This window comes from Sapajus apella, unplaced genomic scaffold (assembly GCF_009761245.1).
Source record: "Sapajus apella isolate SASKATOON/1434 unplaced genomic scaffold, GSC_monkey_1.0 scaffold66, whole genome shotgun sequence".
NCBI classification, from domain to species: Eukaryota; Metazoa; Chordata; class Mammalia; order Primates; family Cebidae; genus Sapajus; species Sapajus apella.
The window spans coordinates 2,009,256-2,030,313 of NW_022437006.1; the positions used below are offsets into that span (position 1 = coordinate 2,009,256).

General features: G+C 34.9%; 1 protein-coding gene across 4 annotated transcripts in view; it reads right to left on the reverse strand.

Moving 5' to 3' along the window:
* The window catches only part of SYT10 (synaptotagmin 10), a 93,742-nt gene that overhangs the window by 63,052 nt on the left and 9,632 nt on the right, over window positions 1–21,058 (reverse strand). For all 4 annotated transcript variants that reach the window (XR_004259918.1, XR_004259919.1, XR_004259920.1 and 1 more), the window contains exons 2-3: window positions 17,323–17,680; window positions 1,148–1,712 (exon numbers count right to left, since the gene is read on the reverse strand). Coding sequence is in view for 1 of the 4 variants with exons in the window: in XM_032248306.1 (XP_032104197.1) it covers window positions 1,148–1,712; window positions 17,323–17,680 (923 nt within the window). In the remaining 3 variants the exon portion in view is untranslated. The remainder of the gene's footprint in view (window positions 1–1,147; window positions 1,713–17,322; window positions 17,681–21,058) is intronic.

Below are 21,058 nucleotides of genomic sequence, written 5' to 3' on the forward strand. Positions count from 1 at the left end.
TGCTTATGTTTTAAATAATCCTGTCTCTCTCTTCAAAAATTCAACATTCTAAACTTATAAATTTTGATACAACTCAAACAAAAGACGATAAATGCATAGAAACAACCTGATGGTAAAATATTAAACGTCCCCATTTAAAAACTAATAAACTAAAATGTGTGGTCTCACCTAAGAGATCGGTTATCTAATTCTACTTCTATAATCCTATGCTGGACAAATAATCTTGAAAAAAAAAACAGATTTATGAAAAAAGAACACAATTTTTCATGTAACAAAATTTATGCCTAACTCAACTGTCTAACAGTAAGAAAATGGTTAAATAAATGGATCACCTATTTCAACATCATGCACTACAACAAATACAGAATGAAAGGAAATTGGCGTGAAAAAATTTAAACTTAGTATGGTCTTATTATTTTAAAATATGAATGGCAAATAATTGGAAAGCAATATGCCAAAATATTATATATAATGTGTAGCATTGTAGATTATTTTAATTTCATGCTTTGTGTTATGTTTTTAAAATGTTCACTACTAAAAATTGGTATTATTTTATAATCGGAAAAAGTAGTTTGTAATAAAGAAAAGCTTCAGTGTAAACAATGATTACTTCTTTATCACTGATCATTTCATATATCATAATTTTATGTATTCTACAAAAGCTGAATTAATGAGTTGTTTCAGATCAAACCAAGGACTTTTCCAAAGTCCTTTTCCACCCCATCAAAGTACATTTTAGGTTTAATCTGATGGATTATCTTAATAAATGAAGTAATTATTCTTAAACAGTGAAATAATTTCTAAAATAATGATATTAACAAAAGTATCTTAAATAATGAAAGTCAATACTAACTATAAGGAAATTGGGTGCTGGAGATAGGTTACAGACAAATATTTTAAAGGAGACATAGCCTACCAGTTCTACTAGTTTATAAGAACTGTTTTTTTTAATTTACACAATCACTAGGGTTACCAATATAGCATTAGGTACCTGAATTATAATTGGTAGTAATGAAATCGTACCTTTGCAGGATCTAAGGCATAAATTACATAACTCTGTAAGACTTATTCTGATAATATGAGTAAACTAGTCATATATCATTGTAGGTCAAATAAAAAACAATATATTGGTTGAATTACTACTTACTGTGGTAGCACAATGAATATCTTTCCATACTGTGGCTTCCCGGGACAGATCAGAGACTTCAAACAAATTATCAAGAATCACTTCCCCAATCATGTCATGTCTAGAAAATCTGTCAAAATCATACACACTGAAATGTAGTTTTCGGTTGCTTAGTTGATCATATGCTACAGGAAACTGAAAAGTTTCATCAAATAGAGGATTTAAAGTCTTTCTGTGCACACGGGTCTGAAATTTCTTTTTCCTATCTGGAAGAAGATACATCTTCACATAAGGGTCAGAAGTTCCCGTGAAGTCTTTAGCAGGGAGATCTAAGGCTTTGATAATTTTAACAACTAGAAGTTCATTTTCATAATCATACTGGAGGGTAAAGTTAAGTTTCCCACAGGTTTTGACATCTTTTTGGTTGCCCTCAGAGTCAACTGATTTCTGTTTGTAGAGTTCTGGCTTTATCCTCCCGATGCTGGTTGTTGTCTCTCCTCTTTGTAAAACAGGTTCCGTGCCCATGCTAAAATCAACACTGGAAACCTGCATTTGCCTCGGCAGGTGTCTTCGGAAGGAATTGTGGCTGAACACACACATACACATAAAATCATTGAGGGAGATCATTTCGACGAGAATGTTATACAGTGGTATATAAACGCTCCCCCACCCCCAGAATAGTGAAAAGATATCTATATCTACTTAGATACACACAAACACACACACACATACGTACACACACACACACACACACACACACACAATCAAAGAACTACTTTTGAAAAAAAATAAAGTAGTACAATAATCAAAGAAAAAGTCTCTTAAAATTCCAGAAACACTTAAATGTTCTTTTTTGTCTTTTTTTGAGACAGGGTCTTGTTCTGTCACCCCAGCTGGAGTACAGTGGTGCTATTAGAGCTCACTGTAGCTTAAAACTCCTTAGCTCAAGCTGTCCTCTGGCCTCAGCCTCCTGAGTAGCTCGGACTACAGGCCACCATATCTGCCCAGATAATTTTTAAATGTTTTGTAGAGACAGAATCTTACTATGTTGTCCAGGCTGGTGTTGAACTTTTGGGCTCATGCGATCCTCCCACCTCAGCCTCCCAAAGTGCTGGGATAACACATGTGAGCCATACCTGGCTGGCAAATGTTAATTTTTATATGCTTTTGCAATTTTGTACCTCAATTATAAATGCACAATTAAAGACAATTCTAAAGAAATACAATTAGCAACAAAGTTCAATATTCCATGTAAAATTGTGAATGTTATCAATCATCTTGGTGTATCTAAATGTAACCATTATACGGACAAAATCATTCTGATGGCTGGTTTCTTTTCATCTGGATATTTGGGTCTCATGAATTTCACGTTTCAGTGACTATAGTATTAAAATGAAAAACATATTATAAGTCCACATATTCTCATAATGGTTATTTCTAATTCTTAATCTAAGTAAATGAATATTTACTTTTAAAAAGAATATATAGTTGTGATAGCCAAAATCAAAATGAGTACATTTTCTTTTTTTCAACATGATGTGGTCTTCAGAAACTCTAAGGATAAAAACAAATGTAGAATTTTAGAATCTGAGTCCAATATAACAAGTTTTTCTAAAACTTAGACTGAATTTCCTATAGTCACTATGACTACTCATCTAGTCAACATTTCCAGAATATTAAATATATAAGTTTACTAATGTCTTCTAAATGTGACTTGCATGAAAGATCTGCTTCTTTAAAACTTCCTCCATGCATTCTGGCATGAACTGTGCCAACCTACACGTCTCCTCAAAGCTTAGGCCCAGGGCTTTTGTTACATTTCTCCTCAGTCTGTCCATCAGACTAATCATCAGTTCTTGGACTGTAATTATTGTCTTAAATCTGATGGTTCCTCAGATAAGTCCCAGCTACATAAAGTTCTAGTCCCATATCTCTAAATTTCTATGGAAGATTTCTAAACAGATGTCTTAATTTCACCCCAAACACAAGCAAACTCATCATTTTCTCCTTTTTGCTCACAAATCCATTTTTTTCTCTCACAATGTCTGACAATAGCACTAACATTTTTATCAGTCACTCAAGCTTTCAAGCATGAAGTATGCTTTGAGTCATTCTCCCTTTACCCATAGGATTTACCCAATTTTCTAAATCCTGTTGCTTTTCCTTTGAAATATCTCATATAGTTATTCATTCCAGTCCTTTTCCATTGCTATGGAGTCCAGACCCTTATCACCATATACTTTGCTTTCTCTAGTTACCTTCAGCTGACTTTTTTCCTTCCAGCTCTGTCTTACACTTAATATCCAGTCAGTAAACCCTGAGAACATTCATTTCAAAATACTTTATTCACTTCTGTTGTCTATTGCAGCAGGTCTACACCTGTTACAGCACTAAGTAATATGGATGACACTGCATGATTAATATTTAATTCACTGATACACACATGAAGATTGATTTTTTTTTCTTCTTTTTGAAATAGGTTCTTACTCTGTCACCCAGGCTGGAGTGCAATGGTGCTATCTCAGTTCATTGCAACTTCAGCCTCCCAGGTTCAAGTGATTTTCCTGCCTCAGCCTCCCGAGTAGCTGAGATTAGAGGCTCCTGCTACCGGGCCTGGCTAATCTTTGTATTTTTAGTAGAGATGCGGTTTCACCATATTGGCCAGGTTGGTCTCGAACTCCTGACCTTAAATGATCTGCCCACCTTACCTCCCCAAGTTCTGGGATTACAGGCATGGGAAGATTGTTTTCGTAAATAAGAGTTTACAAATTAGTGACCACCCAGAAGTGAGATGCCTGGGCACAATACCATTGAGAAGTAATGACAGGAGCTGAGGATGTTGACCTAGAAAGCTGAAGCAGTTAAAGAATAGGGTAAAGGTGGATTAAGGCTGGCTCTCTTCTAATGGCAGAAGGACTGTCATGACAGCATTTAAAAATTGATGGAAGGTACAGGAAGATAAATGTTAGCTTAATATAAAGAAACATTTAAAATCATCTCGACCTATCTAACACAGTGAAGTAGTGAACTTCCTCAACCTGGAAATGTAGAACAAAGGTTAGATGTTGAAGAAAAATATTTCTGCCTCAAGTGAGATTTCTGCCTCAAGTCTAGTATCTCACTTGAGGTAGAAAGCATTAAGTGTTTTCTAGCCTTAAGTTTACTCTGTGATTCTCTGCCATTCTATAGTTCTTCAATAATTTTATGAGCCTAAATATTTACAAGGCAGCATCAATAGTATGTGTATTCATAAAACAGAATTTGTTAAAATCAGAATTATAACTAAGGTATTGCCAAGTTCATTCTCTTACATGTAAATTGCTTATTTTCTTTAGCTGGACTGAACTATTGAGGAGTAATTCAAACACCACCTTAAGAAGTGCTTAGGGCTGTACTGAAAGTAATTCAACCTCTTTCTATAGTTCCCTTTCATACGGATAAGGAAGACAAACCGAAATGAGCTGTGAGAGTATCAGTAGCTCTGTTCGTTTCTACTGTGCTAGTCACAGACTTCTCAAACATTTGTTTAAAGGACCTATTGTTCAGTACACATATTGAAAATCAGACTAGTAAAGTGGTGGAAGGATGTCACAGATGAAAGTAAACTGCAGCGTTTTCGAAACATGCTGCTTAGCTTCACCCTCAGAATGAGAAGCTTTTAGCATGCTGCCACAGAGAATTACATGGATAAAAAGAGAAGGCTTAAGGAAAAATGATATTTCAATATCAGATTAGTGCTAAAGTATGCCAAGAATTAGAATATGAAAAAAATAATGTCTAATACAATTTAGAAGTAAATAAAAAATAATAAAAAGCAGGAAAAATAAATATGCACTACAATATTTTCACAATAAAAAGTTAGGATGCCCTTGCTCTTGAGATTTTGCCTGTAAAAGCTAACATAGGAGTACTTATGATGTTGCAGGTATGGGTATAAATTCTCTATAAACTCAACCGAGCCTCAGGTAATCCAATTAGGTACTGACTATTATGTTCACAAGTGAGGTCACTGAGGCACAGAGAAGTGAGTAATGTATTCAAAGTCATGATGCTAGGCAGATGCTAAAATTAAAATTTCACTGAGGCAGTCTGGGTCTACTGGCCACACCTTTAACCACCATGCTATATATACTGCCATATTAATGGTTATCCTATTTGATTAAATTACTTCAAAAACAAATTATTCTACTGAATAACCATATAAAATATTAAAGTATCATTTTATGTTTTCCACTTAAATATTATATATAACATAATTATGTAATCCACTAAGATCCAAAGATCATTTGGTTAAAACAGCTTGAGATATGTTTTTAGAGGTGCTTTCAACTTCTTTGACTTGTTATCAAAACTTGGAAGAGAGCACAAATGTTTAATTTGTAAATGAAATTGTGATCAGACATTGTGTACAAAAGTTTTATCAAGTTTATAGTTATGATACATTTTATTAGAAATGACATGTATTTTGAAAATAGCAATGAAGTAAAATTTGTAAAGCAATTTGTGCTATATCATGTATTAAAAATGACTATTTAAAAATTTGACTATAATTGAAAAATTGTTACTATATAAACATACTAGAACTACTTTATCTCAGGTGAGAATATTAGTCCCTAATTGAAACTATACTGACTTTATGACTCAATACTTTACTTTCTGTATTTAAGTGAGTATACATGTAAGTCTTTGCTAGCTTAAATCTTGAAGTGATTTGATTCTTCAGATATATGCCATTCTAATGCATTAGGCATGACATAAAATGCACTTTGACCTTGAATCTACCCCAGATATGAAGAATTGGGAGCTTAAATTAGGGTTAGGAGAGGTCAGAGAGAATTTATGAAAATAAAAAGAAAAAGGAATATACATGGTACATATGGCTGTGAAATATTAAAAGGGTCTAGTATAATCTAGTTTGCATATTCAATATTCTTAAGATATTCAGAATATTTTATTGAATAGAGAATCTAATATTCTTGCTAAAATCACTTTCAATTATGCAAGAAGTTTTTGATTTTTGGGAGCAAAACCTCTAAGAATTTAATTCCTTATTTTTTAATAGATTTATTCTATTATTTCACACTCCTTTATGCTTTTCAATATTATAAAATTTTAATTTTCTCTCCTCTGTAATTTCTTCTTTATGACTCTGATTATAATTTTGCAGCTGTAAAGTCCCTTATGAGAATAAAAAAGTGGTAACATTTTTGTTCTAGTAAGTCAGTGTCCTAATTATAGGGTAAATAGCACATATTTTAAGTCACAGTTTAGCTAGTCAGTTAAGACAGGCTTTAATTATTACAATGTTAAACTATTGCCATGACAACACAGATCTTCTTTTTCTTCTTGCTTTTTTTTTCTCTTTTAGGATGACAGTGATTAGTGGCAATATAGTCTCACACAAATATCCAACCAATCACAGTGCAAGTCATTTGACTGTTACCCCATTCTTATCCTTCAAACCTAGTATTAGGTTGGTGCAAAAATAATTGTATTTTTTGCTATTGAAAGGAATGGCAAAAGCTGCAATTACTTTTGCACCAACCTAAATTCCATCTTATCCTTCAAACCTAGCACTGTCCAAGCACTCTCCCAGAGAAGGAAAAACTTTTCCCACCTTACCTGGAACAATGAGCGTAGCTAGATATACTCAATATTACTTGATGGCAGACGAGTATCATGTTTTAATATGGTCACTTTCAAATATTTACCAGTAATAGACTCTTTTCTTCCAATAAAATCTGAGGCCAGAAGTTGACTATGTAAAGACAGAGCTGCTCTGGCTGACATGTGGGTAGAGTCCTGGAAATTCACAGGAATATGGGCAAATTCTTCCCACCTATCAGAAGAAAGTGTTTAAAGATTTTTACAGAGAGATAAGGAAGAAAAAGTGATGGACTGGACTCTGACTACAGTTTGGTTCCAGCTTCCCTATGTTGTGAGGGCAAATTTAGGTGAATCACTTAATTTGTTTGAGCTTTATTTTTCTCATTTATAAAATGGTTCCTTTACAATTTTTGAGAAGATTAAATGACATATGACTTTCCCAACTATCCTTTTTCATATTGGCATTAGTTATTATTATTAGAATTCAGGACACAAGGAGGGGAAGTGCAAATGTCATAATAAACTCTCTAGTTTTGACAAATTCAAGTCTAGGTTTCCTCCCATAGTGACGACACAAAGTCATTTCTATGTGAGCATGTCCTGGACCACCACCCTGGGCTAAAGAGATCCTCTGGCTTCACATCTCAGCATCTAATTGGGAAACCTATATATCCTCCCGCTCTAATTTTCAATGTCCTTACCATCTATTAAATTAACCTTAGATATTGCTTGAGAAATCAAAGAAAAGTAAAAAAATATCTTTAGCAGCTGATTATTTAATAAATTAAATGTTTAAAAGAATTTTCTCTATTTTAATATTAAAATCTGTATCAGAAACTCTCATCATATGCTCAGTTAGATTCCCATTTGCTTCAATTTTCTTAGTAAAATGGGAAGTAAGGTCACTAATTAAAACTAAGAATGAGGAAGAAGGTGACAGAAGTTTGAAAAAAAAATGAGAAGGTATAAAGAGTTGGTGTGGTTTGAATGTTCCCTCCAAAACTCACATTGAAACTTAATCCCTGATGTGGCAGTGTTGAGAAGCAGAGCCTGTACTGTAAGACGTGACCAGGGCATGAGGACTCTGCCCGTATGAATAGATTAAATCCAATGGATTAATGAGTTAATGGATTCGTGGATGATCATGGGAGTGGAGCTGCTGGCTTTATAAGAAAAGGAAGAGAGAGCTAAATAAGCTAGCATGTTAGCACACTCTGCCCTTTTGCCATGACAAGTTCTGCACCACCTTGGGACTCTGCAGAGGGTTCTCACCAGCAGGAAGAGCCTCGCCAAATGTGGCTCCTCAACCAGGGACTTCGAAGCTTTTTGAACGGTAAGAAATACATTCATTTTCTTTATAAATTATCCAGCTTCTGACATTCTGCTATGACCAACAGAAAATGTACTAAGACAACAGTCTTGTGAATCTCAAAAGACTGAGAGGGGAAACAGACTACTGTGCAGCATTAGCTAGCGAAATGGAGAATGCGGTCATGAATTTCAAGTGGATCCACGGGAGTTTGTATTTTTTCCATTCATGTTCACTTGCACATGTGCAAATGTAGAGATGACATGAGCAATGAATTTGGCTAGGGCTGTGGTTTTGCCCTGCAATACAGAAGTAGAAAGCAACAAGAGAATTGAGGATAAATGCAAGAATGGCTCTGATTGACTATGGAATTGAAACTGAGTAAAGAAGAAAAAAAAAATATCAAGTATATTGGAATAATGACATCACGACAGAATCAATGGATGGGGGTTTTGCTGAGTTGGAAGGGTTGTCTGAGTTGGGAGGTAAAGTTAAAAGAACTTTCTATTCACCCCTCTTCCTCTCACTGTGCTGCTCTGTTTCTCTAACATTTTTGCAGCAAAGCTTTTTGAAAGAGTTGAAGACAATATATTCACTATCTAAATTCTATTTAAACTTACTCTAACCATGTTTTCATATATTGTACCACAATCACTCTTGAAAATGTGAACTATGTCCCCGCCCACATTGCTAAATTCATGGTTCCATTCACAATCTTCATCACCTGGCCTTAGCACAGTCACCTGACAGCTACTCCCTCCTGGGAGATTACTTACTCTCCTCACTTGGCTTCCAGGTTCCACCCTCTGGGCTTCCCTCCTACTTTACTAGCCTCTACTTCTCAGTCCACTTGGCTGTTTCTGATCCCTCATCACTCAGAATTTTATTGTTCTCTTTCCTATATAAACTATTTGATGATACCATCTTCTGGCTTAGGACATGATCTACATGCTGAGGACCCCAAATGTAAATACATATCACAGATCCACTTCAGAGTTCCCGAGTCATTACCTAGCTGCCTACTGAACATGTCCACTTAGATTTCTAATAGAACCCTTAAATGCTACAGGTCCAGATATCCTCTTCTTGCCTCTGAAACTCACTCCATTAATGGTTTCATTTGTCTCAACTTGATTTTCCCAGATGCTCAGACCAAAATCTTCAAGTTATTTTTGACTATTCCTATTTCACTCACATGCCTCAGCTCATCTATTAGGACAGTCTGTTTCTTATACTCTCAAAATATATCCAGTCAGTTTGAGGGAATGTAATTAACTTCTCTTCCTGGGTCCACAAAGGGCATGGTTTCAAAGGCAAGAACTTCCTAGTGACATGTCCAACCTGCCTTCTTTCACATGTCCATCCGGGAGCTTAGACATCTTTGTTTAACTTTTGTGTGAGCTCAGGAAGATAGACTGCCCAGGTAAGCCCATGAAAAGCTATGGGATGACTGTGGGCCAAACAATAAATCAGATGTCAGAAATCAAAGATTACTCCAGCAGAAGCTTAGAGGAACTCCTTTCATAGGATAAAAAACTCAAATGAGGTGGGAATAACTCCCAGGATAAAAGTCCCCTTCTCTTTCATCTGTGCGGACTTCATCTCTGGATCCCCTCCCGCGTCAGTGTGGGAGTTCGCTCACTCTATTTCTTTTTCTCTCTCTGCATAAATAAAACGCTTTCTGCAAAACTCTTTCGGGTCTGATATTTACTTGAATGAGATCACCGTGTCCAGCGGAGTCCTCTCCCCCATTCTTGGGTGAGTGAGGGACCAAGTGCCTGGAAGAACACATCCTATGAGGGAGCAACCTGAGCCCATCGTCCACAATTTGGTCACAAGTTCTCACAAACATCATTAACTAACACTGTCCTGGTCTGAAACACTATCACCTCTGGCCTGGATTACAGTCTCCTTAGTGGTCTTTCTGCTTCTATCCTTGTGCCTTCCTCAATGTCTATTTTCAATACAGCAGGTAGAATAATCTTTTAAAACAGGTCATGCCACTCCTTTGACTTAAAACCCTCCAGTGGCTTACCATATTAGTCAGAGTAAAAGCCAAAAATAATGTAGTCCCGCTACCTCTGCTTTTGCTCCTAAATTTCTCTGGGTGGGAATACATAACACAGGTTCTAGCTTCAGGGCTTTTATAGCATCTGTCTCCTCTAAATGAAAAGCCCTCCCAGACTCCTCAAGGTCCACTTATCTACCACTTTTAGTCTTTGCTCAATTTACCTTCTCACCAAGAGCTATTCTGACTACAATGTTTAAAATTGCAAAAATGCCTACCATTCAGACCTTCCAATCCCTTTATTTTGTGCTATTATTTTCCATAGGACTTACTACCTTGTAATACATCATATAATTTGTAAGAATGTGTGTGTGTGGGGGGGACTTTTGACAGTTTTGTGCCTAGTGTGTATCAAATTTCAAGAAAAATATCTATGACAGAATAAGTGTTAAATAAATATTGTTGAATAAAGAATATATTTTTCTCTGAGAAATGTAGCCATGTGACTAAATAACAATTGAATAATAATAATAACTAAGGAAACAACTGGTTTCCTTCTCAATTACTTAAAGGGATGGCTAAAATCCATTTCCGTAATTTACCTTTTTTCTGTTCAAATAATTTACAGGCAGCTGAGTTATTATCCAAATACCTTGACCTCTCTCCTCTTTAAGAAAAATGTTATCACTATCATAAAAAAGAGATAAGCAATTGCTTTTGATATAGCATATATTTAAATGAATGCATATGAAGTAATTAGATTGGTAAATATTTCTTCATAGCTTTTGAATTACAGATAATGTTCTGAGAACATAACACATTATATTACAAGAAAAGAAGTAAGTATAGACTGCAGCCTTAAACATTAAAATTTCTCAATAACAGCTGGTCAAAATAATAAATCTAAGCACTTATTTGTTAGTATTACTTGATTCCTAGGAGGTCATTTGACCATGATTCTAGGTCTGAATTTCTAAGCTCAGTGTGCAATTTGAAGCCTTCCCTTACTTTGTAATATGCTTCTGACTATGAAGAGCTTACCTCATGGTGAGCTCAGCTAGGTTTTGGAGAACAATAGTCATAGCTCTACAATTGGGTTCATGTACCATTCTTGATAATGCTTCTTTTGTGCCTCCACATCTCCTTGAAGTTACTGCAAATAGTGTACTGAAATTACCTGTTTTCAGACTTGTCTTCCACTCTCCAAGATTTTCTTCTAAATTGTGGTCTTTTTAATAACAAAGACTAAGTATTACTCAATTTTTAATGTATTTCATCATAAACATTTGCTAGGAACTAAGAAAACATCTGTTGGAGTTTGTATGAAAATAATTTACCTTAAGATTTCTGTGACTAATAAAACTTTCCAAGCATTATTCATATTATATAGAAGACTAGGAGGCTGAGGTGAGAGGATTGCTTGAGGTCAGAAATTCAAGACCAGGTAGGCAACATTTTGAGACCTCATCTCTACAAAAAATTTTTAAAAAATTAGCTGGGCTTGGTGGTGCATGCCCATAGTTCTGGCAACTTGGGAGGCTGAGGCAGGAGGATCGCTTGAACCTGGAAGCTTAGGCTGCAGAGAGCTATGATCATGCCACTGCACTCCTGCCTAGGCAACAGAGTGAGACCCTGTATCAAAACAACAACAACAACAACAACAAAAGAGCCAAATTAGTGTTTGTGTATAAGACAATATAAGTGCCAGAAAACAAACTTCAAATTTCAGTAATTTTGTTAAGATTGTAACTCCGGCTTTCGTTCAAAGAGTCATCTCTTTTTCAGAAAAGAAGCAAATGTATATACATAATACATATCTTTAATGAAGGGGGTTATTTAACCACCTCAAGTTCCTGCAAAGCATGTTTTATGAGTTTCTGTTTCAGGGAGACAGATCTCAAGTCTTTCCACTGTTCTGAGCAAGAGTTGCTCCTTTACCCTAGCTAGGCATACATATTTTAAACTCCCCCTTTTTGTAGTATCTCATTTTTCATTCCTTACAGTGTTTTAGCAAGGATATTTTCAATTTTTGCTATCTTTTCAGAGAAATTTAACTTCTTAAAAACATTTTTACAGTAAAGATAACTATGCAATCTCATTTTATGTATTTTTTACATAATTCTTTATTTTTCTAATAATAATGTACACTAAACATTCTTTTGGATACTGTGCTTGATGATTTTTAAGCATTATTCTTCTAATCAACCATACCTAATTGTAAATATTGTAAATTCATCAGCACATATAAGTCAGTGATTTCTTCCTATGTACATTTTCCTGCTTTTGTTTTATGTTTAATTGACTCTGCTATTATGGTTCCTAATTATTTTCAACAGGTACTTAAGAGTCCTAAAGGTGGTAAATCTATGTAATTCCTCATCCTCCACAAATTATTATTTTGCCAGTTACTATTTACCTCATCTTTATACCATTAATAAATGCACAGAAAATTGGTTCTCATACTCATCCCTGTGAGAATAGTATCATTAACCTCTTTCTAATATGAACATGGTGTTATCTCACCACTCATCATTTGGTGTGCTTTTCAAAGACGATGTCTTTAAAAAGGCAAAATGAAGTGGAGGATGATCAATTAATCAAAAGCATTCACTTGACACTTATGTGCCTACATAGTGCTGGAAATTAGGAGGGCATAAAAGTAGGTTACACCCCCTTGTTCTCTGAAAATTTAGCATCTAGTTTAGAAACAGCTGGAGCTCAGTATTAAGACACAAAATGATTGCTAGATTGTAATTACAGCTTCAAATAATAAAGGATAATAGTTATAATTGGGCAGAGAAAGTGGACTCACAGATGCATTTTCTTTAAGGATCCTACACTACATAAAAATGAGGTTGTTATTCCAAACAAGGAAAGCAGTATTAACAAAAGCAGAGGCAAAGACAGTCAGGTCTTTAGGAGGATGATAAAAAGACCAAGCACTCTTCTAGTGAGTAACCATCTAGAAGATGAGTGGGATAAACAAGATGAGGTCATTGAACTCATTTCTTGATTCTTTTAATTCAGTAAATTCACCTTGAGTTCCTACAGGGCTTTGTTAAGGCATCAAAAAGCAATACAGAAGTGAATAGGGCAGATTTTCTGCCTAAAAAAGCGGCATAGAACTCCATATGTGGTGTATATGGGACCAAAATGCTAATGGTAGCTTGGTACAATCATACTATAACTAACAGCCTTGAATGACTTTTAAAAGATTTGGACCAGACATGGAATTACTGAAGTGCCACTTAATGTTTTTTTTTTTTTTTTTTAACAAGGGATCTTAGATTTTCCTTTACAAATGTTCTTACGTTTCTTCTTCTTATTGTTTTCTATTTCCTGATTATTATTATGCTTCAATATAATAAAAAGTAATTACAAAGTAGATGCCTTCTCCTACAGTCTGTCTTATAAAGTGTTGCCAAGTGAATTATCCTAAAACATAACACTTATCCACAGAACTCTTCTGCTACAAATATTTTTTGACAAGACAGACTCTGAATATGTTGACCATGCTTTCAATGTCTCACTATACTTCAATTGCAGCTGATTTTGTTTTCCATTATTTCTTCACTTGACTCTGTTTTTTGATCAAAGTATTGTACCTGCTGTCTTCTTAGCACAACTTCCTACTCTATGATTTTTCACATAAAACATTTCCATCTAGGATGTACATCCCCTCCCAAATGCCATTTATATGAATTTCCAGTCTCCTTCGACTCTGCTTAATGGCTCTTCTCCATGCCTTAGCTGGAAATAATGTCTGAATGTTCTAATTCCACATTCTCCATCACATAGCTGGCACTTGCAATTCCTCATATTTATCTTATAAATTTACATAAACTGTCACAGATCCTTGGAGTTTTCAGAGTGTGTAGGACACACTGACTATACCCAGGATTAAATATATGTTGAATAAGGTTATTGGATGAATAAACAATCAATGAAGATGACACTAGAAGAATATTAGTAACGAAGAAATACACAAATGCCAGCTGGTTTGTTTGGTTGCCTGGCAGGCTGACAGGGCAAAATGTCCAGGCATTTGAAAAGGAAGACAAGAACCTGAGAAGTGTGGGAGTTTCCAGCAATGCTGCTAACTTCTAGGCCCAACAGGATGCTATTTAAATATAGAGACAAGTAAAACTTGAAAGAGTATGATGTCTGAGCCAAATTAAAAGGCATCCCAACAGACTGAAGCTAAGGCATACCAACAAGGTGAGGAAACAAAGTATTAAAGTTAAATTCTGTGTGTGTGTGTATATGTGTGTGTGTGTGTGTGTGTGTGTGTGCGCGCCTGTGCATGCAGGTTTGATTTGGCTACATCTTGGTGAAAAGTTGGCATTCGAGCTGAGTAATCTGATTTATAATAATGTACCCTAGATCTCTATGTTCAAGTGAACTACATAATGAACTCAACAATTTCCTCTTCCTCTCTCTATAAAGGTAATTTCTAGTATCATGAAGTAATTAATGTAGATTAGGGTTCTTGAGAACTATAAATAATCAAGTTTTCTGCAAGGAATTCATCCCAAGGCTAAACAGATTCAAATCATGACTCTAGTAATTCATGATGATCATATACAATTCCAGATTTTTAATTGAGTAGAATGAACAGAAACATGCTCTTACTCTTCAACTTTTAAACTACCTATCCTAAGCATGCTTCATAACCAACATATTTAATTGCAGGAAAACTACATCCCCTTGGTGTTTGTGCTTAATATGCGTTCATCTATCTGGATAAATTTGAATTCTTACTCTTCCCAGCTGTATGACTTCAGGCAAATTTTAAGCTCTCTTTGGGTTTCAGTTAACTCACATGTAACGGGGGATAATTAATAACACTTCATACAGATTGGTGAAGGATTATCAGGAAGGGTGCCCTGGCATACTGGCAAAATTGCAAGTGCTCAAAATTATTTTCTTCTTCTTCCTTCCCTAACCACCCATATAAACAAGGAAAGTCAGAGGCAGGTGAAATGATATCAAAGTTCTAGAAAAACCCTGAATGTGTGTTGCAGTTTTTCCTCTTAGAAAATATTGGATATGTACAATCTAATTTTAATGTTTTTAAGGTTGAAATTTTTATGTTTTCTGATTTGTTCAATTTCACATAATTACTGAGAAATCCATAGCTGGAAAACTAAGTCTTCGCTCACATGTTTTCATTCTCCCCTAGCTAGGGATAATCAGATAAGATAAGCGTAACCTTATATAGTTTGTACATATCAACTATAAGAGTCGAATAATTCTGAATGCTAAGCCAATATTTATTCACAGTGGTTACTATTTTTAAAATGTTTTGCAGATTAATTGAAGATTTTTACCCTGAAATTTCTTAGGGTCTTAAGGCTTTGTGGATATAAAATATAATATTGGCCAAAGTTTTCAGGGATGGTAGTGATAATCAAGTAACCACATGATGTAATTTTAAAGCAGTTTTCCCCTACAGATATAGTGAGCCCAATGTCTTGGAAAAAAAGAAGTTCCTCCCAAAGACATTATTTCCCTTATTTCTAAAACATATTTTAAAAAGTGGTATATTGGACAATTATTTATAGTTCAATATACACACACATATAATTCAATAAATACATATATATCTCAATAAATATATAGTAAAAATTAACATGGCTATTTATTGGGTTAAATTATATAAAAATCATAAATAAGAAAATATTAAAATGAGCCTAAATGTCACTGCTCAGGAAAACTTGTCAAAATAAAAACAAAATATAAGGTATTTCTTAGTTATAAATTTTTTTTTTTTTGAGACAGTTTTGCTCTTGTTGCCCAGGCTGGAGCGCAATGGCGCAATCTCGGCTCACCGCAACTTCTACCTCCCAGGTTCAAGCAATTTTCCTGCCTCAGTCCCCCTTGTAGCTGGGATTACAGGCATGTGCCACCATGCTGGGCTAATTTTCTGTATTTTTAATAGAGACGGGGTTTCTCCATGTTGATCAGGCTGGTCTTGAACTCCTGACCTCAAACGATCTGCCCACCTTGGCCTCCCAGAGTGCTGTGATTACAGGAGTGAGCCACCGCAGCCTGCCCTTAGTTATAAGATTTAAGTAGCACAGAAAAGTATAACAAGAAAAAGAAACCTCCACCCATCCTCCTTATCCCAAAGTTTCTTACCTCAGAGGTAACAATTATTCTTACTTATCCCTCTGGAATATATTTGAGAAAGGAGTGGATTTATTTATAGATACAATTATTTTTATATACACAAAAGATATACTGAACAGCCCTTCATTTCTAGTAGCCAACATGACACAGTTTTTCAATTTGATAGATTTCTAAACCCAGAGAAGTATTACTATGTTGAAAAACATGGATGCACCTTCAGTTGAGAGAGATAAGAAGGTAAGATTAGGAAGTCAATTAGTTTGCAGGAAATAACAGTTACCTCTCAATAGGGGACCACTGATTTTACTCTGCCCTAGAATAAAACTAGTTGCTACCTTTGGGAACCCGAGAAAAACTGCTATCATGCCATGTGTTTTAAAAATGGATGCCTATACTTAGCAGAATAAAAATGCCTCTTTACAAGAATCTTTTTTCCTTTATAGTTAATACAATTAGAATATACTGTGGTGAATTATTTTCAACAAAGTTTTGCTGATTTTCCCAGGCTGAGTTAAAACGTATTTCCTTAAGGAAGTCCTCTTCTTCCTCCCTTTTGTGTACACTCCTTCACATGTCCATGATATTTAGCCTCTTGTGGAACTTATACTTTGTCCAGTGTAAGAATTTGGTCTACATGAGCTCAAACATGCAATGAAATTTCACATTTATGGTATATGTGTTAAACAGTTGCAAAGTAAACATGAATCTGTTAGTTGTGATTGTGAAATTCTAGATAATTTCTGATTGTGTAGAGCCTCCATGATATACATTTCAAATGGTTTTCTCAATATTTATTGGTTGAATTAAATTAAGTTGAAAGACTACAAGTAGCAGCTATCAACTAATGATATTTCAAGGGAAGGAGTTTAATAATAATCTGTAGTAACATGATTTTACTGAGACTTCACATTCTGCTAAGCTCCTTTCATGGTCCTGCTCCCTGTTTGGCTTCTTTCTCTCTCTGCCCCTATGTACTCTGTCCTACCCTTTCTCTCTTTATTTGTCTATTTCCTATGTCTTTCCCATTTATCCTGTTTCTCTTTTCTTTTCTCTCAACTAAATTTTTCTCTCTTACAAAATCACACACACACACACACACACACACACACACACAGTTTTATATGTTTAATTTTTCCTTACCGGGATGATGATGTAGGTTCAGTAATTTGTCTTTGCACACGTGCATGTTTAATTAAATGTTCTTTTAAAGCAGTTTGGACTTCTGCTGGTATGTCAGGGGAAGTGTGGCTGATTTTTATTGCAGGCTCAATTGCTTTCACGGCTGGCTTTTCATTTTCCTTAATTTCTTTTTTCTCTTCAGTCTCAAGACCTTCAGTAGGAGCACTTGAAATGCTCTGTGGAAGGGTGCTGACGTTGGAAGTCACAGGCTTGCTTTTCCAGCACGGCCAACACAGCTTCCAGAAGACAAAAAGCGAGACAACCAACAAGGCCAGTCCACAAAAGCCGACAACGACTGCTAACAGGCTGACCGAAATATCTGGAAAAATTACAGTGTAAAAATGATTAATATTATACATAAAAAAGCAGAAATGGAGAGAAAATTTTACATCATAATTGTTATTATTTCCTGATTTAGAGTTTCAAAAACTCAATTTTAAGTTATCTTTGTAGGAAGAAAAGGTTAGTAATCATTCCTGGAAATTCTCAAAGGAGGTACTTGAAAAGTTCCATCCCGGTAAAAATTCTAATTATATACAGGACAAGTATGATGTATGCATATTATTTCCAAGTCCACTATGATGGGTTTAAGATGTTACAAATAGGGGTTGAAAATCTCCAACCCGCCATGAAGTGAGAATATCTAAAACTGCACACAACAGGAAACTTCTGTTTGCTTCATCTTTGATCTAAAGAGCAAGTTTCTCATTCTCAAGCTGAGAATCATATTAAATATTTGTGTAATATATTTAATATGATTAAATATATACTGTAGTATATATTTCTACAGTATAAATGAGAATAACATTTTCTCTACAGTATAAATGACAATAACACATTACTAATAGAGAATGAGACACTGTTAGTTACATTTTCAAACTCCATAGGTTTTTTTCTGATAATTTTATATTATTTTTGTTCCTAATTTATCTTGATTTCATGAGTCCTAAATTAATTAATGAATTGTGCTATGGTCTGAATTTTTGTGTCCCCCCCAAAAATTCATATGCTGACATCCTAATCCCCAAGGCCATGGTATTAAGAGGTGGGAACTTTGGGGAGGGCATTAGGTCCTGAGGGAAGTCTTCATGAAAGGGATTAGTGCCCTTATAAGGTAGGCCAAGGGAGCTCTTTTGCCCTTCCACCATGTGGGGACACAGCAAGAAGGTGTCATCTATGAATTAGGAAATGGGCCCACTGGACTAGCACAGGCATTCTCCACGGGTACTTGACCCTATACATTTTATAATATAGAGAAGCAGAGAATTTTTGTTTACTGAAGATGTCAAGCTTTTTCCTCAAAGAAGGAGGAAATTGATATATCATTTCTTAAGGATGGGGGTGGGTGAAGATTCCATGATAATTCAATCTTGTAGTTCCTTGCATTCAGAGACATAAGGCATGGGGAAACGGAATTCAGCTTAATAGAAAACAGTGCAAGAATTTAGATTAAGTAAAATTTTATCCTGAAAAATAAAACTAAAATTATGCAAACAAGCTTATTGTATTTTATTTATTTTTTGCATTGCTTGCCGCAGCAATTATGACGCATCATTAATAGTATTAAAAATGAAATCAAGTACTTAATGCTTAGGTCTTCATGACATGTTTTTTCCCCCAATAACAAGCTTCGTTTAAAAAAATGAAAAGAATCTATCAAAAGATTGAGTGACGATCTAGGAGAATTTATAAAGTCATCAAAAAGTTTTAAATGACATTTTCATGTTCGTAATTCATTTAACTATGACATGAAGTATGTTACGAGTTTGAATTTAATTCAAAGAAAAATAAGTAGTTCCAGAAACATTTTATATAAGGTGTTGAAATGAAAATATGCACTTCTGAAATATGTATTTCAGAAATAACGTTTTGGCTAAGGAGAAGACAGAAGTGAAGGCAAGATTGTTAGAGTAAATACTAGTTAATAGATTACAACAGCTATCCATGTGAGAGACTGTAGTGGTTCTGAACCAGAGTTGCTGTAATGGGAAAGAAAAGATTCCAGAGAAAATCAAAGCTCTAGCAAAGGAGTGTGAAGATTATAAAGGACAAAAATTTGACTCATTGAGATGATGAAGTAAGAAAGACTATGACTTCAGTTTTGGTTGTACTGAGTTTGAAGTACTTATGGTCATGCAAATAGAAATTTTAGTAGGTTACTGGTTATGCATAAATGCAACTTAGATAAATTGCAACTAATTTCCTTAAATAGTGAGATCTAAATCTATAGAAGATAAATGTTCCTCAGCAGAATCCTGAGTACACCAATATTTCAAGAAAGAGAGTTTTAAGGAATAAGAAACCTGTATAGAAGAATGGGGAAAAGGAGAAAGAAAGATATGGTAAAAAATCAGGTCAGTGGGTTTTCACAGAACCTAGGAGAATATTTTAAGAAATTATACTGTAAATAATTAAAATAAGTTCAATTAAAACAAGAGTTGAGAAGTGACAATTACTTTAACAAGTATGTCTTTAGTGAGTTCTATGAGTCCAGTGAAGCAGATGCAGTGTTAACCAGATTAATGTGGATTAAGAAATGACTAGCAGTGCAGAAGTGGATTCTGTGAGAGTAGATAATTTCTTCAATAAATTATACATAGGAAAGGGGAGAGGAAGCAATAACTACAGTAGCACATGGAGTTGATGAAGGTGTTTTTATTAGGATGTGCAATACTTCAGCATGCTTAAGAATGATGAGAAGGAATCAGTGGCCAAAAAAATAGGCAGTTACACAGAATAATTAATAGTGAAGTTCCACAAAAGGTGACAATGGATGAAGTCTGAAGCAAAGGTGAAAGAACTGGATTGCTTCTTTCTTTGTAAGATAAAGAGAATAGTTCTGGATGCTGGTAAGGTCATAGGTCTTGAGGCAGGAAGTCAAGTGAATTCTTGTTTGTAACTAGTATTTTTCTCTCCAAAGGAGGAGTTAGGGTTAACTGTTAATTATGTTGGAATATTTGAAAATAGTTTGGGAAATTTGGAGAGAGTGATAAAAGTTTGAAATAGGGACTATAGAGAACAGAAGAAAATTGAATAAGAAAACATTAGATGCCTAGTCAGAATATACATTTCTTTTGAAACTGGAGACTAATAAAGTGATACTAGTCTGCCTGGTTTTAAAATCTTCTAAATATTCAGCAGCTTTGGTGTAGGGGAAGAGAGACAAATAAACTCATTCATGGATAACGTTTTGGTTTGTTTGTTTTTCCAGGAGAAGGTGATAGATCCCAAAGGAGACAGTGTATTGCATAGATAAAATGATGCATCATAAGTATGATGCCATACTTATTGACAGAAGATTCAGAGATAAATAGAAAAGTTAATAGACTGGAGTTTCTAAATGAGCAAGATGAACTAATAGGAGATTTTGGTTAGGGAGTGAAATATTTGGATTCACAATGCTAAGTTAGTATTGTTTACCATAATGACAAGGGTTTGAGTATGACCATAAAAGAAAAGAGGTGGACTAGAGAAGATCACTGGAGGAAGGTGGCCAACCATTGGGCGGCCAAAGTGATGAATACGAATGTCCTGGCTTTTCTACATGGACTTTCAAGTTATCCATTTCAATGGAGAAACTTGATGACTAGGCTCTCTAGCTGTAATTTTCACTGTCTCCAGATAATTAAAAAAAAATCCATTACATAACATTCATCCTGTTATATCCGGAAAGATTAAACGTTAATGAAATGCACAG